Raw genomic sequence first — 16,695 nt, forward strand, 5'->3', positions numbered from 1 at the left:
AGTGTTTCTCCAAAGCTGGTATCTACCCAAGAGGTTAAGAGGCCAGCTCCGGGACCCCACACCCCGAAGCCCCACATCGGAAGGCTTCCGGTGGAGCCCAGGAATCTGAATTTCCGGGGAGCCTCTCTGGGCTTCTGAAGCAGATGATCTGAGGACAGAGGAACATGGAGGACAAGTCGGGTCCCAGGCAGATTCCTCTACTGTAGGTCTGGGGCGTGGCCCGAGGTTTTGCATTTTGAACACACTCCCAAGGAGTGTTGCTGCTGCTGGTCTGGGGTGGGCGTCCCACGTCAAGTGGCCTAGCTGCAAACCATCTTTTGTCCTCCACGGCCAGGCATTTCAGACCCTATTTCCGCTTCCTCTCTAAAGGCGTCCTCACCGCCTCATTCACAGCAAGCGTGATAAACCAATGCTCTCTACTGGACTCTCCTCGGTTACTGCAGTACTCTGAAAGCATCTTCCCGAAAATGCACGTTTCCGTGTACAAAGCACTTCCTCCGGCAAGTGAGTTTGGGAAGTGCTCCCTGCTGGGGTCTCAGGGCCTGGGTGAGAGGCTGCCCGCCCATGTCCCTACCTGCCTCTGCCCTGCTGTGCTAGAGGGATGCGAACGGAGCCCACTTACTGAGTGAGGACAACTCTGTTCATTTACCCAAGCTCTTGCATCTCTGCCCGACTCAAGGCTGCACGCTCTCGGATCACACACGCTCTGTTTGGAAGTCACGGTGTCCTTCCACGGCGTCAAGTGGTCCAAGACAGGGAGCCGTGTGACCCAGTGTTTGGGCCTCAGGACTGCCACCGAATGCCATCATTTTTGCTGTTGAGTTGCTGGTCTGTCGGCCCTTCCACAGGTGACAGAACGCAGCAGAGCCCACGCTGACTTCTGGAACGCACACCCGAGGACTTGTTGCCTTCTGAAGACAAAGGCAGGTCCCGGCGATGGACATTACAGGACCCCCTGTGTGAGCTCTCTAGGCCATGATGAAGTACACCGAGTAAGACGGGGTAGGGGGAAGCAGCAGGGGTCTTTCGGAGATGTGAGCTCATGGCTGAGGAATGCAGTTTCCCCCAGCGGGGGTTTCGGGTGGACTTGTCCATGAAGCTGTCTGCACAGGACCTCTGCAGGCGGACCGTGATGAGGCCGGCACATGCGACCTTGTAGAGCTGTGAACCTCCCTGCTCCCCTACCGAGTTGGGAGTGTTCTGAGCTGCAAGGCAGATGCGGCGGCCGGGACCGACGTGCTGTTCCGTGTGTTAGTTCCACAGGCTTGCTTACGGCATGAGAAACTGCGCAAAACCTCACGGGTTTGCGTGTAGATCTTACCAGGCCCCTCCTGGCTCGTCTGATTACAGGAAGTCTACAACAAGAGAGCTAACCAGCCGCACACCCTGCCCAGGTGGGAGGGTCCTGGGGGAGAGGAAAGGCCCTTTTGCAGCTCTTCTGCTCTCCTGCCCAAGTTGCCTCTGACCTTGGAGCTCAACACTGGTCCTCAATCCTCTCCCCACTCCTCTGCCGAGCGTTTCTCAAACCAGAACTAAGGTAATCTGGACACAACTCCTCCAAAGCAAAACAAAGAAAGTTGAGTAAACAAAAATCACGTTTCTTCCATCTCTAAGCCAGAAGGAAACGTGCAAGAAACATGTACTCACTTTCCAAGCTGTACATAAATCCCTTAAAGAAGTGTCCCCGGTTCGGAAATCCCCCAGCAGAGCCCAGCGGAGCCCAGCGGAGCCCAGCGGAGCCGCCGCCAGCCCGCGCTGACATTCCTCACAGCTCTCCTGTCGGAAAATTTCTTCCTTTCCTTTCCCGGGGCCTCTAATTTCTTTTTGGCTTCTCAGGCCTAACACTGCGTTTTGATGCAAACAGGAATTAGTCCCGTCCCCCGTCCTTAGGGCCGCAAGGCAGCCAGGGCTCCGACTCGGAGCTCTGCCCTGCGCTGGGGGGTCTGCACGCCTGCGGATCCCGCCTCGCTCCGCTCTGCGCTTTGCTGATGGGCTGGTCTCTCGGGGCTGAGTCCTGGTCGCCCAGCGCGGGCGCAAAGCCTCCCTTGAGGTGGGCCTGGGCTGCGGGAGTCAGCGCGAAGACACTAAACGTAGGGAACACAAGGGGAGCGCCCTCCCACCCAAGGGGAGCGCCCTCCCACCGTGGGCCGGGCAGGAAGTTGGCCTGAGCAGCAGGGGCTCCCCATCCAGAGGGCGCGCCCAGGGTCTGGGGTGGGGGGGCTCCCGAGCCGCCTCCTGTCCTCAGGGCCCCTCCCTCTCCCCCCGTACGAGGAGGGTCGGAGCCCCCCAGCTCACACCCGCTCCGACGTCCGGCCGCGCGGGGCGGGGGCGCGGGCGGGGACGCAAGGAGGAGGCGCGGGGCGCAGCGCGGCGGGCGCGGGCGCGGGCGCGGGCGCGGCGCGGGGGGCGCGGCGCCTTTAAGGCCCGCGTCAGGCCGAGCGAGCGCAGGGGCCGGGCTCGGGGCGGGGCCTCGGCGGGGCGGCCGCGCGGCTTCACCTGCAGTTCGCAGCGCGCGGAACAGAGGCGCGGGCGGCTGCGAGGCCGGCAGACGCACCGGCCTGGGGGAGCGCGCCGCCGGCCGACTTGGCCTGGCTCCCGGAGCCGGGCGGCGATCGCGGCGGCGCGGCCGGGCTGGAGGCGCGGGGCCCGATCGAGCGGCGGCGGCGGCGGCCATCGGAGCTGCGCGATCCGGGCGGCGGCGGCGGCGGCCGGGAGCGGGCTCCGGGCGGGCGCCGGGGCGCGGCGCGGCGGGAAGATGACCGCGGGCTCCGGCGTGCTCCTCGTGCTGCTCTCGCTCTCCGGCGCGCTCCGGGTAAGTTGCCGCCTGGCGTCCCGGCCGCTCGGAAGCCCCGGGCGCCGCGGGGCCGCCCCCGGAGCCGGCGGGGCGCGCACTCGCCCGGAGGGGCTCTCCCGGGCGCCCCCGCCGCGAGCACCGCTGCATCCGGAGGCTCCCGCGCCCCGCGTAGCCGCCCGCGGTCGGCAGGAACCGGGAGGTGCCGGAGCCGCGGCGAGCCGTGGTGCGGAGCGGGCTGGGGTGTGGGCGGGTGGAGGGCCCCGAGAGCTCTGCCCGAAGCGGGACCCGCCAAGCATCCCTCGGCCGCCCCGGGTCCGCGGCCGCGGCTCGGAGCTCGGCTCTCCCGCGCCTGGGCAGGCTGCCCGCTGGCGGAGCCGGCGCGCCCTCCACCGCCCGGGAGCGCGAGCCTCCGGAGTTGGCGAGCCCCAGCCCGGGCCAGGACTGCGGGCGGGGGAGCTGGCGACAGCAGGCAGGGAACCCGCGGCGCTGGGGACACCCGGTCTGGCCGCGCTGCCCGGGGCCGGGGTCTCGCGGCGCGGCGCCGCCTCCGCGCTCGTCCTCCGGGTGCCGACAGGGACCTTGGCGGAGGCCGGGCGGAGGATGTGGACCGCGGGGCACCTTCGCCGCCGAGTCCGCGACGTGCGGCCCGAGCCCGTGTCCGGCGGGGTCCTCGCTGCCGGGAACGGGGCCGGGGAGCCAGGCGCCGGGCGGGCGCAGGCTGAGGGAGCCCGGGAGCGCGGTCCGGGCGGCCGCCCCCTTCCCGCCGAGCCCGCGAGCCCGGTCCCCAGACCGGCTGTGCGCGGCGGGTGCAGGCCCCGGGGGCGGCGTGCGGGGCTGCGCCGAGTGGCGCCCCCGGAGAGGCGGCGGGGCGGCGGGAGTTGCAGGAACCCCCTCTCGTGGCCGATCGGCCTCGCTGCTCCTCCGGCGGCGCAGCTGTAACCTCGAGAGGAACAAGTGCGGCGCCCCCGGGCCCGCTCCGAGGCTGCGGGGCGCTCCGGCTGCGCTCGCCACTCGCCCGGGCGGGCGAAACTTTCCCGGGCGAGTTCGCCTCCGGGGCTCCGGCCCTCCGTGCAGCTCCGTTCCCGAGGAGTGGAGCCGCGGTTTGGAGCGTTCCCGAGGAAGGAACCCGCGCTCCTCGCCCTCCCCATGGCGCTTTTGGGGGAGGGCGCCCGCGCCTCGGCCGGCGGCGGAGTGTGGAGTCGAGGCGGTGAGGGCGGCGGCCCCGCAGAGGCAGGACTGCGGGCTGCGCCCCTGGTGCCCGTGCGCGCTGGCGGGGGAAGGGGGCCGCGGCGCTCCGTCGTCCCGGCCCCGCGTCCCTGCAGCGCCGCGCGGTCTCTTCGACGGCTCCGCACCCCGCCTGGCCGGCCTGGAGCCGCCACTCCCCGCAGCCCGGCCGGGGCGCCTTGCCGCGTCCGGCGCCTTCCGCTGGGCAGGGTCCCGGGGCGCTCCAGGACAGGCGGACACCCACCCTTTCGGGTCAGTTCGAGGCGCTGTCTCGCCTGGTCGCGCTAGAGTTGGGGGCTCCGAGGGCGGACCAGTGTTCAGCCGAGCGGAGGTGGGAGGCCTGGAGGGTGGAGCCCCGTCTTTGGGAAGCCTCCCTCCTTGCCCAGAACTGAGCCGCCCCTGGGAGGACCTCCTTTCTTGCTCTGCCGCCGCCTCCTGTCCTGGTGACCCACGGAGAAGACGGGAGCCTACAGGCCCTCGGCACCTAGAGCCCAGCGTGGTCCTCAGGCTGCCGCTGGCCGCCGCTCCCTGCTCTCTGCGGTTTCCGTGCTCCTCGCACGCTGCCCTCTGTGGGGCGGGAGAGGTCCTCCCAGGCAGCCCTCCTGCTGTCAGCCGGCCCTCCTCCCCACCCAGCACCCCGACCCCAGGCCAAGCCTGCAGGGCCCCCTTGTCCAAGCTGGGCTCCAGCCTGCCCCCCCCCCCCCCCGCGGGAGCAGAGGCTCCTCCCCCCGACGCAGGGTCCGAGGGGTCTGAAGTCCAGAGCTGCGTCCCTCTGGTCCCCGCCCAGCGCTCAGGCCAGTTCATCCTGCCCACACCTGGGTGTGAGCACAGGACAAGAAGGCGTTCCCAGAGCCAGAGACCACATTCGCACAACTTTGGTCACCACACATGGTGACAGCTGTCCTGTGGCGTCTGTGGTTCCTGACACTCCCTCGCTGTGCCGCATTCGTCACTGACACCTGACCGCGGCTTGGCCATGCCTGCGGAGGGGAGCGCACGGTGCCCGTGGCTGTCAAGGCTGTCGCTCTGCCCTTGGCTTCCAGGGTCTAGGAGGTCTGGGGGCTGCTGACCCAGGGGAGGCCCCGAGAGCAGGAGAGCAGGGAAGCAGAATAGCGCTGGGTTTGGACGGAGGCTGTGGCTTGTGCGTTTCTGTCCTAGCCGGAGGCGAGACCCAGCCTGTAGCAACCCCTGGTAAACGTAGGCTTTGGATTGAGTTTCTGTCCGCTTCACATTTGTTCCAACCTCTTTTCTTTCCGTTCTCAGGCCCATAATGGGGATCTTACAGCCAGGGAGACCTGCAAGACTGGATTCTCTGAAGAAGACTACACCGCATTAATCTCGGAGAACATTCTGGAAGGAGAGAGGCTACTCAAAGGTAGGGGGCTTGGCGGGGCGGGGGGGTGAGAAGAAATTGTGCGTTGTGCTTTGGATGGGGGAGACCTTTCCAGGAATAGGCAAGTTGGGGCTGCCTTTGAGCCGGGCTCTTTGCAAGATGATGGCTCCGTGGTCAGTGAGGTGGGGAGTCCGGACCTCAAAGGCATTTTGCATCTCAGGTGAATGATTCAGAATGCCTGTCATTTTTGCGTGAGGTGAATCATTTCCTGGGCAACAAACTGGAATTCGGATGTAACGTCACCCAAATAATGTGCAGGGAGAGACTTTCTTGCTAAGTATTTTTATGTATGAAATTCTGGATTCTTAAATTATCCCTGCTTTGAAATGCATGATAAAGCAGACGATGTTGTTGGAGATGCGGTAAATAAGCCCACAGACGTTCTGTTCACAAATGTGGCATTCATTTTCATTACTGCCCCACTGACAACACGAAAACACACATGCAGGAGGGAACTACCAATTAGCTTTCTCGTAATTGTAGGATTAAATCCACATTTGTGATGGGAACGTCAGAGGCAGCTTCAGAAGTCAAGTGACAGGAGATCATTCTGCATGTTGATCTGTTTCCCTTTCGAGACAAACTAATTAAACTTTCCATTTGCATGGGAGGGAAAATAAATCCGTTCTTCCTTCTGAGGATTCCAAATCCTACCACGAACACCGCGGCTGTGCGCCTTCCCAGAAGTAGCAGCTTTTAGCTGATTTCAGAGGGATGGAGGGAGCGAACTTTGGATAAAGCTTGAGAGCTAAATTTCGGCGCTCACGACTAAATAATCCTCACGCATCTGACTTTCTCCCCAGTTTTGTGTTTTAGGGAATCTGGGATTTTCCCTTAAGAGCTGACAGCGACTCCTCTGGGTGGGGAGAGGGTGGGAACACGCACACAGCGGGAGGCGAATTTCCAGGTCCTCTTCCGTGGAGGTGGGGCTGGTGGGCTTCCCTCATTCGCGCCTGGTTGTACGCATCGGGATTGTGACCGGTACCAAGTGCAGCTCTTCTTATGTGCTCGGGGTCTGCGTTGGCTGCTAAGGGTATGACGCTGTTGACTCTTTCGTTGATTCCCCCCCAAAAATAAAAATAAAAATGAAATTCCCAGCCGTTGACCAGAAGCAGAATGGGTGTGTTGCACAAGGAGGCTTATATTGGTAAGAGTTTTAGGCGCTGCTCTGTGAATTTTAGGAGGGTGGGCCACCTTTCGGGGTGTGTTAGCCTACTGAGTGTCCCAGGGTGTGCGCTCGGGGAAGGCCCGGAAGATGCTCTCACACTCAGTGTTGTAGTGTCACACGTGGCAAGGGACACACGGTACCCCCGTTTCCTTGTCCAGAAGCTGGCATCCTGGGCCTCTCTGGGGATGGAGCCACTCCTGATAAGATCGTGGGTATCAGTTTTATTCAGGAACGTGAGGAAAAGTGCCTCTTGGTAAAGCCAAGTAAATACCTACCGTGGAAGCGAATGGCAGATTCTCATACCTTCTATGATGAAATGTGGGATTTCTAACTGGCATATGGTCTCCATCCTGGCTGCTTTGTTGTTCCAGGCTGAACTGGCTTCTGCTCTTGGCCGGTGTCGTGGGGAAATCTTGGCCACTGGCTGGACCTTGGCCAGCCCCCTGAGCCCGGACAGGCTTCACTCAGTGTGCAATGGAGAAGGTGAACCTGGACCAGCCTTCATCCCTTGAGGATGCACCACTCATGTGGGGGCATGTATTTATCCCTTAGACGAGGCCCAGCCCCACCCAGGTGGAGGGGGGAGGTGCAGGTGTCTCCCAGGCATCGGGACCTGCTCTCACCCTCTGTGGGACAGGCTAGAGCCCCGTTGCTTCTCCTGCACCTGTGTGTATCCCCTTCCCCCCACTGTTGTCCGGGACCAAGATGTTTTATATCTTAGAAATAATTTTACACATAGGGAGGCAAAAGCTGACGCAGACACACACTCAAATCAGGGCAGATAAAAATTTCTCTTTTTACGGACGCTCTCTGCAAACCACAAGACCACAGGGAAGATGTGTGCATCCAAAATAAAATAAAGCCACGGTATTTCTGTTATTCTGGTAGGAATCAAGTTAAATAGATAATGACTGCTTATAATTGAGTTATTCCAACAGAGAGAGCTTAACCTTAATTTGACAAGCGGAGCTTCCCAGAGTCACCGTTTTCTTCTAAGTGTCCTGAAAGCCATGAACGGCTGCTGGGTGGCTCCTTCTCTCTGCCTGAGTCAGCTTACCAGCAGCCCCGAACATCCGGATTCCAGAAGGAGCGATTTGTTACACAGTAATTAACTTATTTATGATAAATGGATGGAAGAAATGTCGTGGCATTTTGTTTTATGTCTAAATGAAAAGCATTTGCATTCTAAAAATTTCATGCTAATTAGGCTTAAAATAGTTTTCCCCAATAGGGTAGCGAGCACTACGGTATTGTGAACCTTGTCAGCAGCAGAGCCTCTAAGTACAGGCGTGTGGGGCGTCCCCTGGGCTGATTTGTAGTGTTCCCGGACCCCCTCCGAGCTGGGTTTCCTGGGCCTGCTTTCTCTGGCCAGCTCGCAAGTGTTGCCCCGCACCGTTAGTGGCAGTGTTGTTCTCAGGATCGTTCACTTACGGCCGTGATCACCGGTGCGTGGTCATATCTAAAGGAGGACGGTTAAGCCGTTCTCCTTTGGCCAAAATGGGACGTTCCGTGCGCCGTAGTTCAGTGTGGGGCATTTGCTGAGCTGGTGTCTTTTTCTCGGCTTTGTTAATAATTAACAGCCCGCCCGCAGCTGAGGCAGTGACCTGCATTGCTCTCTCCAGGCAAGCAGAGTCCTGGAAAACCCAGACCAGCTTCGTGGCAAACCCCCCCCAAGATGGGAGAGTGATAGGCTGTATAGTGGGAGCCCAGGACGTGTGGGTCCTATCCTCCCTGGGTCCTTGACAGGAGGAGGCGTGTGAGTAGCCATGTCTGCTGGGGGTAGGAGGGCGTGGAGTCTGGATGGTAACCTCACAATACAGAGAAGAGGGGAGCGCTGTTTCTGAGGACTGATTCCGGAAGCCTTTGTGCTCCCACTCTGCCTTAGCTCAGGGCCGTCCTGGGCAGCCCAGCCACACTCTGCTTCCTCCTCAGAGAACTTCTGCTCTCTGGGCCAGCATCTCTCTTGCTGAAACAGGACAGTTCACAAGGACAGCAGCTCCGGCACTCTGCTGTGCTGTTTTAGATCATCTCAGAGTGTGCTCAGCCAACAGGATAAAACCCCATTACCAGAACCTTAAATGAAGGGGGCTTAATTTTTCTCACGTGATGGTGAAGAGAGATGGTTGGGGGGCTGGAGCAGCTTGTGAGCACCATTATCACTACCTGATCTTTATTCTGCCACCCATGGCTTATCAGCTCGGTTTGCTACCTCCTAGTTGTAAACTAGCTGCTGTGGCTCCGGCCATTGCATTTGAGTTTGGAGCAGGATAAAGGAGGGAGGAGGGGCACCATTTGCATCCCTTCCCTGCAGAAGGAGATCAGGCACTTTCTCGAGATGCTTGCTGTTCTCCTTGGCTAGAACTAGGTCACATGCCCCTCCCAGCTGAGAGGGGTGGGGAGACTGGGATGCAGAGAATTGCCGGGAAGCGGAGAATTGAGTCCTCGTATTTGGGTTAGAGCTATTATGATCCACCACCTGGTAGATCCATCTCCTTGGAGCAAGTAAGATTCTGTTTTAGGAAGGAAGGAGGGAGGAGTGGATACCCAGGAGATAAGCATGGGTGTCTGCCCTTTAAGGCTGTGGCTTCCAGCACCCTCCCTAAATGCACCCTGGAATGAATGACTCATTTGCATACTAAGGCCCAGAGAGGGATGGGAGGGGGAGGGAGGGGGGGATGGGAGGGGGAGGGAGGGGGGGATGGGAGGGGGAGGGAGGGGGAGGGAGGGATGGGGGGGATGGGAAGAGCCCACATGCAGGTGTTTGGCATCAGCACCTAAGAATTGTGCACAGCGTCATGGGCAGGGCCCGAGTACCACTATCTTATCTTGAAAAGTGTAGGGACACTTCTGTAGGGACACACTAGCCTCTTCTCCTGGCAGTTGGGCTTGACCCACCGCTGTGAGACCGGTAGCTCTTACTGGGGAAGATGGCCTTAGGAGACTCAGGACAAGAGGCTTAGCTGGTCTGCTGGGGCGCCACACCTGGCTTCGGACCTGACCCGTGCGGTGGTGGCTGTGCAGTGACGGTCTCAAATGAAGTCATGAATGAGCCTGAGAACGCGGGCACTGTAACGCAGCTGGGCCCCCTCGGTTCACCTGCCGGGGAGCGGGAGCTGCCGGGCCACCCAGCTGGTGGTGCTAATGAGAAACCACACACATGGGCTGCCTGTCCCGCGTCCACTCTCACGTCTTCCTCAGACTCCTGCTCTGTACCGACCCGTTCGGTGTACGCAGAGTCCTGTCTACGATGCGCACACGACAGGTGGACTCTGTTATGCCGCGGTGGCAATACGGCCCTACTACGGCTAGGACCATCTGGTTAGGTTACTCTGTTTGACAAGGCTTCTGGGAAAGGGTTTTTCTTTTTTCCTTCTTTCCTCCTGGTAGAGAGGAACCTATTCAGCTGGCCATGCCCTCTGCCTTTTTCCCTTATCTCTTTCTCCTGCCTGAAAGACAGACGTGCTGTCTGAGACAGAGCAGCCATTTTGTGACTGTGAGGATGGTGGCGTGGGAACTAGATCCTAGGTGGCGTGATTGGACCACATCCAGATAACCTCTGGGCTCATTGTCCCCCTGAGAGGTGAGAAAACCAAGGCTGAAATACCGCAGTTGGGTTTTTTGTCCTTTGTAGCGAAGGCGATCCCGGGTGAGGGAAGAGAGCGCGGTGCCCGGCAGCAAGTAGCTGTCCTTCCCTCTGGAAGCCTGGAACACGTTTCATCCTCTGACTTGAGCCCAGGTTTGGAGGCCCCTGCTACCCATCCTTCGTTCCTTGGGCCTCGGTCTTACTCTTTCTGTAGCGGCTCTGCTCCTTGTGGACGAGAATCCATGTCCAGCACCCAGGATCACAGAGCGCACGCCGCGGTGCGCGGTACATGTTTGCCGAGCGGATGAAGTGAACAGTCAACCACGTTCGTGTCCGGGCCAGGATGTGGATGAATCATTCAACGAAGGAAGCCAGGCTGCCTGTCTGCCCCACCCACCGGGGAATGTGCAGTCTCCCCTGGCTCTCTTAGCCGCCCTCCTCCAGGAAGCCAGGGGAGCAGGCCTGGGGTCTCTGGGGTCTCTGCAGTGCTGGCTAGCTCCGGGGGACCTCGGCTGCACGAGGGGTGGAGGGGAGGGCGGCCACGCAGGACTGCGCCCTGACTGGCGGCTCCACTGGCCTCACGCCAGCACGTCTCTTGCTCTGGAAGCCAGAAGAACGCTCCTTTTGGAGCACCGAGACCTGCTCGGCCTCTGTTGGCATCCGCCTCCGGAGTCCCCGAGAGGGAGCCCCCAGAGCCTGCTGTGGAGCGCTCGCGGGGGACGGTGATGCCCTTCTGGCTGTCTTTGGGGCCAACCTTGCCATTTCGGGGTCACTGGGCTCTCAGCAGCTTTCCCCCTGATTTTGTCTGGGGGCAGAGATAGGTGGAGAAAGGGAAGTTTATTCCCACAGACAGTGGCCTTGGTCAGAGGCAGGGTCAGCCTGGGAAGGCCTGGCCACCAGGGTCGCACCCGAGCCAGAGCACAGGTGCAAAGGGGGTTCCTGTGGCCAGTAGGAGGCAAACCGCCGTGGGCTCGCACTCCGCAGCCACATGGGCCATGTGGCCCGAGGGGGTGCTGGTGGCATCTGGGTCACTAAGCAGTGTGTCAGGAGCCCCCCACCCAGCATCTCCTAACTTCGGGCCACTGTGTGTGTAGTCACTGTCACCAGCCAGAGCCCCGCGCTGCAGAAAGCTCACGCACCATTTAGACTCGGGGATGACAGGTGCATGGACGTCCCGGCTTCAAGGTGAAGACTTCTGCATTTCAGAACCGCATGTCTTGATGGCGTCTCAGGATGCGGGAATGCGAGGTCACATGTGATTGTCCTATAGGACCCCTGGGTTCTGGCTACACCACACGCCAGCCCTCCACCGACCCTGCTGTGGGAGCCTCTGGAAAGCTTTGCCGACAAGGTAAAACGGGTCCTGCTTTGTGGGTCAGAGGCTGAGTGATCGGTAAGGGAGGCTAGAGGCCGGCCCAGACGCGTGCATTTGCTCTATGTTCCCTGTTTGTCCAGACCCACGCTTGTAGCTCGTTTGTCCTTCCCACATACTGTGAGCAAAGATGGTTTCTGAGCTCTGAGATCACGTGCCCACAGGCTACCCCAGATGTTCATGGCATCGTCATAAAATTAGCAATTATCAGGGACTCGGACGTGCTAATTGTTTCCCGTCTTGGACGTTTGCAACACGCAGAGGCCCAGCGTGTCAAGAGGTGCTCAGTCGCCATCGGAGACGATAAGGCCTCATCGGAGGTGGGTCCGGCCTCCGTGGGCACCTCGGGTTTGCAGAACTGGCCCTGGGGTCACAAGAACCAGGATTCTGTGAGGCCAATGGGCGTTTTCAGTTCTGGGCGTGAAGCCCACGATCCAGAGCGTTTGCTCTCAGCTCTCAGGCTCGGCCAGCGCTGGGGGACCCCGAGAGAGTCCCTGGTGAGGAGGCCTGCGGTCTGGAAGCCGGGACATGGGTGATCGGAGCACCAGGGACAGGAAGGAGGCCTCCGATCGCGGACCTCGAGGGGACCCAGCGACTCTGCCTGAAGGAGGCTCCTGGAACCCTCTCGTGGCAGGACGAGCGTGAGCGATGTGTGTGCCACTCATCTGCCCCAGGTCTGGCTGCCTGGGGGTCTCCAGGGCCCCCGATGGCAGGTCTCCAGGCCTACCCCTTGCTCCCTGCCCCAGTCCCTCTGTCTCTGCATCTTTGAAACATGCTTAAGCAGATGCCAGAACTAATCACCAGCTGAGAACAAGGGAACAAGCAAGGGTTCGTCCTTCCAAAGAATGTGCTGGTTATTCTGTTTGAAGGAGCAAGTTTGGCTTCACATGAATCCCATCATGACGAAACACCGTACTGCATGTGGGTTCCTGTGCACCAAGGGCAGTAGAGCTCCCCTCCCCACGTGTTCTTACGAAGCCTCATGGGACAGGCTCCCTGCTTTTAGTTCCCAGAGGGGAACGTGCAAAGTTGCCCGCTGGTCTGTTTTTGTCAGAAGGTTCAGAATTTGGGTGACTTTTTGCCCCAGCTCTCGGCTGCCCTCTCCTGGTGTTTCAGGCTGGCTCCCCGACTTCCATGCTTCAACGAAAGAGAACAAAACAGCAAAGCCAGGTAGTTATCTTTGGCCGGTGTATACTTTCTCCCAAAGCCCACTCCCCTTCCCGACCTCCATCGGGCAAGCTGGTGCGTGTGAGGTCTTCCCGGGCACTAACACACCTGCTCCCTTGACGCCTCCAAGACACCTGGGGGCTTGGGGCGTTAGCAGGTCCTGCCCTAGCCCCGCTGGGTCTGCGCAGAGCATCCCGTGACCGTGCACCCCCCGCCCACCTTCGCAGGCAGGAGTTCGCTCGGGTGGCGGATCCGGTCGTCCCGTAGTTAGCCGCATAGTTAGTTGCTGCTCTGGACACGTAAATCCAGCAGGGCCGGTCTCCAGGCCGCTGGGAAGGCGTGGGCCGGGCTCATTCCTCCTGATGGCCCGGGGCAGAGTCTGCGGTCAGGACATGCCAGTGCTCGGACGCCCCGTGCCGCTCATCCAGTCCCGCCTCGTTCCTGGGGCTCCCACCCCGCTCCCCGCCATGCTCTGTGTCCCTAGTGCCACTGGGAGCCGCCGGGGGAGCAGGCTGCAGAGCCCACAGCAGCTCGCGGCTTCCAACAGCCCCTTGTTTGGCTTCACTGTTTTCCTGCCCGCAGCGTGTGGGGATTTAGGAAGGATTAAGGTAAGCCTTCAGCGACAGATAAATATCCAGATAAATATCCACCCGCACAAGAGTCCCTCCGCCTGCCTCACCGACAGGAGGAGGGGAGGACGGTCCTCGTGGTGGAGGACAGGAGCTTCCCTGCCCCGGCCGAGGCCCCAGGAGAAGCCACAGGGACAGAGGGAGGCCTTCCTGGCCTGCCATGGGTGCGTTTTCCATTTGGAATCCAGTTTCGTTACGTTCCAGCCCCTGGGTGGGGGGTGCAAACCCGTGTCTGTCCAGGAAGGATCCTTTTCTCTCTCTGAGCAGGACGAAGGGCGGCACCCCCCCGCCCCCCAGTCCTCCCGCGGGGCTGTGCACCTGTTTGCCCACCCGACATGGAGAAATGCCGATCTTTATCTCGCATTGGTTTTGCTGCCAAATGTAACTTTGAACACTGTTGACGCTGATCTGCCTGGACAGCTGAGGGGGCCCTCGGTGTCCGTGTTTGCTAAGTGCGCGGTCCCAGGCTTCTGCTGCCTGCAAGGCTGAGGGAGAAGGGGGGGAAGTCACGGGCATTCCTGGGACAGGGCCCGGCTTTGCAGAGGGGAGTCACGGGCATTCTTGGGACAGGGGTCTGGCTGGCTGCCCTCCTCTCTGTGGGCCTCAGTTTCCTTATCTGAAGAGCAGAGGCCTAGCACGTCCAAGTGTGGTTGGGGAGCTGCCTGCCTGGGGGACACTGGGGACACCCGCAGGCCCCTGCATCCCCTCCCAGACCTACCGTAGTGGGTCGATGGTGGACGCCCGAGAGTCATCTGCCTGCATTTTGTTTGGAGAAGAGGTCTTGGCAGACATAAGTAAGTGAGGTTCCTGAGATGAAGATTGTCCCGGATGGTCCGGGGGCCTCAATCCAAGGTCCTGTCTCCTTATTAGAGACACAGACACAGGAGAAGCCACAGGAAGGGAGGCAGAGGGAGAGAGATGCCACCACGACCTCAGGACGGCTGGAGGGGCCGGGAGCTGGAAGAGGCAGGAGGGACCCTGCCCTGGAGCCTCCCAGGGGCAGCACAGCCCTTCCCGCAGCTTGAACCTCACAAGCCAGCTTCTGGAACATCAAGAGAATAAGTTCCTGTTATTTTAACCCTCTGAGCTTGTGGTCTGAGCACAGACACCCAGTGCATCAGAAATCTAGGGCTGGGCCCTGGGAGCTGCCGGATTGATCTGTCCCCCAGGGAAGTCAGTGCTGCTTCAAGCCGAGGACCTCAGGTCAGGAGGAATTTTAGCCTCGGAATCCCAGGGTCGGCAGAAACCATGTTACTCCCAAGGGCATCTGCTGGGTGGTAGGCGGTGTCTGAGCACGCAGCTCGGGTGGACGGCGGGCACCATGCTGGGAGCGTCCACCCCACAGGGCCGGTGCACAAGGCCCTTCATGGCAGAGACCCCTCTCCTGTCTTCAAAAGTGTGACCCGGAACAACGCTGTCCGGACTGAAATGTCCATGGAACAGTTGCTCTCGTCCCATTAGCATCCCCGGTCAGATGCCATCGGCACGAGGGTCAGAGCTGGGAGCAGATCGCGTGGTGACGTCATCAGCGTTTTGTTGGTCTGTCCGTGGGCATGGCCGGCGGAACCCCGGGCTCCGCGGAGGAGGGCTCGCTCCCCCTGCTGCCCAGACGCCAAGGCCGGTGGGAAGGCGCGGGCACCCAGGCAGGAAAGCATTTAGAGAACGTGCCTCTTCTCTCCCCAAAACTGCTTTGCCGAGCAAATGCAAAAAGGCCTTATTTCTGGCTCCGCGAGTCGAGTTCCCTGTGCTTCGAGCAGCCGCATTTTTGCTGCCTGGCTGCTCGGCTTCTCCAAAAGCAGAGCTTCGCACGCTTGCTCCGGCGTCCCTGCCACCGCCCCTTCCTACCGCTGCACGGGGACGGCCCTGCATATCCTTGGGGACCTGGGGTGCCGGAGGAGCGTCCCTGCCACCACCCCTTCCTACCCCTGCATGGGGACGGCCCTGCATATCCTTGGGCACCGTCGCTTCCCCGTCCGCGGGTGTGTGGGTGCCAGGGGAGCTCGGGGCCCCCTCCGGGAGTCAGCGGCCGCTGCGTCCCGCAGCCTGGCTGCCCTGACTCTTGTGGGGTCTGGGGTGGGCCTGGCCCATCCCTCCCCGAGTAGAACTGTGGCAGCTGGACTCACGATGTCTCGGGTCCCCAAGCTCCGTGTGCACTGGGCCCTGGGGCCGCGTCTCCTGTTCCCCACGAGGGCCTCTGGTCGCTGGAGCCGAGGGGGACGGGCCCTCACTGGGACCGCCAGGAGCTGCTTCCTTGCTCCGTCCCAGGCTCAGGCCGGTTCGCAGTCTGGGGGGATTTCAAGAAGAAACATGCCCTTTTTCCCTTTCTTGTTTTTCTTCAGTGAGACGCTGGCAGAGGGAAGCCGCAGCTGGCTCGTCAGACGGGACACCTACGGGCGTTTGAACGCGTGCGTAGGATGAGCCTCACGTGTGGCCACCTTGGGTGCGCGCGGGAAGCCCCGTGCTGGTCCCAGCGCCTGGCCCTCGTCCCGGTGTCGTAGGACTGCCACTCGTCCCGCAGGTTGAGGTTTCTCTCTGCCGGGGACCGCGCTCGTGCCTCCCTGGGGCCCGCTAGACCCATCCGCACAACCACCCTGTGAGGACGTTCCCCTGCTTGGGGACGCCGACGTGTGCCGCTTTGGGGCCCCTCGGTCACGCTCCTGCGCTGGTGTCGAGGAGCCCGGGTGGAGGAGGGCAGCCTGTCGCCTGAGGCCACCCCTGCCGTGGGCACCGCGGCCTCGGATGTTCCCGGTGGACACGGGGCACCCTGAGGTCCAGGTCCAAGCAGCTTCCAGGGGCCCGGACCCCCACCCACTGTGTGGCTGCAGGTGCACGTCCCGGGGAACCTTCCAGAGCGCCCACCGTAGGAGGACATGCGGTTCCGATGGCAGGGGCGGGTCAGGAGGGCCGGTGGGGTAATGCAGGTGGGCGTGCCCAGCCTCGGGAGCATGAACACTGGGTCACACTGCTGCCGCCGCTCAGCCGAGTAAAGCCCGGCCGGCAGAAGCTCTGCTTCCAGGAGCCTCTGGGAGCCCACACGCGGGCCCAGCCAGGAGCAGACCCTCTGAGCCAACACCGCATTCCTGATGCGGGGCACAGACCTCTGCGGCCGTGGGCGCTTCTCTTTTCGGCGCGGCCCCAGTTGTGGGTGGATGAGCTCAGACGCTCGTCTTGAGGTCGAGCCCCGAGATGCGGGAACCCAGCCTTCGATGCCGTCAGTTTCCTGTTAGACACAACTCTGTTCGATGGGTCCTTGTGGGTGTGTTGGGGAACTTTTTCCTTCTTGGCCTTTCCTGTTTTATGTGCAGCCAGAGACCTTTGGCAAAAGGCATGTTTTTTAAAATTGAATAAATAAATGACGGCTTCTT

The 16,695-nt window shown here is 61.2% G+C and overlaps 1 protein-coding gene across 1 annotated transcript in view; it reads left to right on the forward strand.

The window, feature by feature from the left end:
• Positions 1-2,667: 2,667 nt before the first annotated feature.
• CDH4 (cadherin 4) overlaps positions 2,668-16,695 on the forward strand; it is a 490,829-nt gene continuing 476,801 nt past the window's right edge. Inside the window, exons 1-2 of the mRNA XM_045981757.1 lie at positions 2,668-2,812; positions 5,282-5,393. Of these exons, the coding sequence (XP_045837713.1) occupies positions 2,756-2,812; positions 5,282-5,393 (169 nt within the window). The 5' untranslated portion in view covers positions 2,668-2,755. The remainder of the gene's footprint in view (positions 2,813-5,281; positions 5,394-16,695) is intronic.

This window comes from Meles meles, chromosome 16, assembly GCF_922984935.1.
Source record: "Meles meles chromosome 16, mMelMel3.1 paternal haplotype, whole genome shotgun sequence".
NCBI classification, from domain to species: Eukaryota; Metazoa; Chordata; class Mammalia; order Carnivora; family Mustelidae; genus Meles; species Meles meles.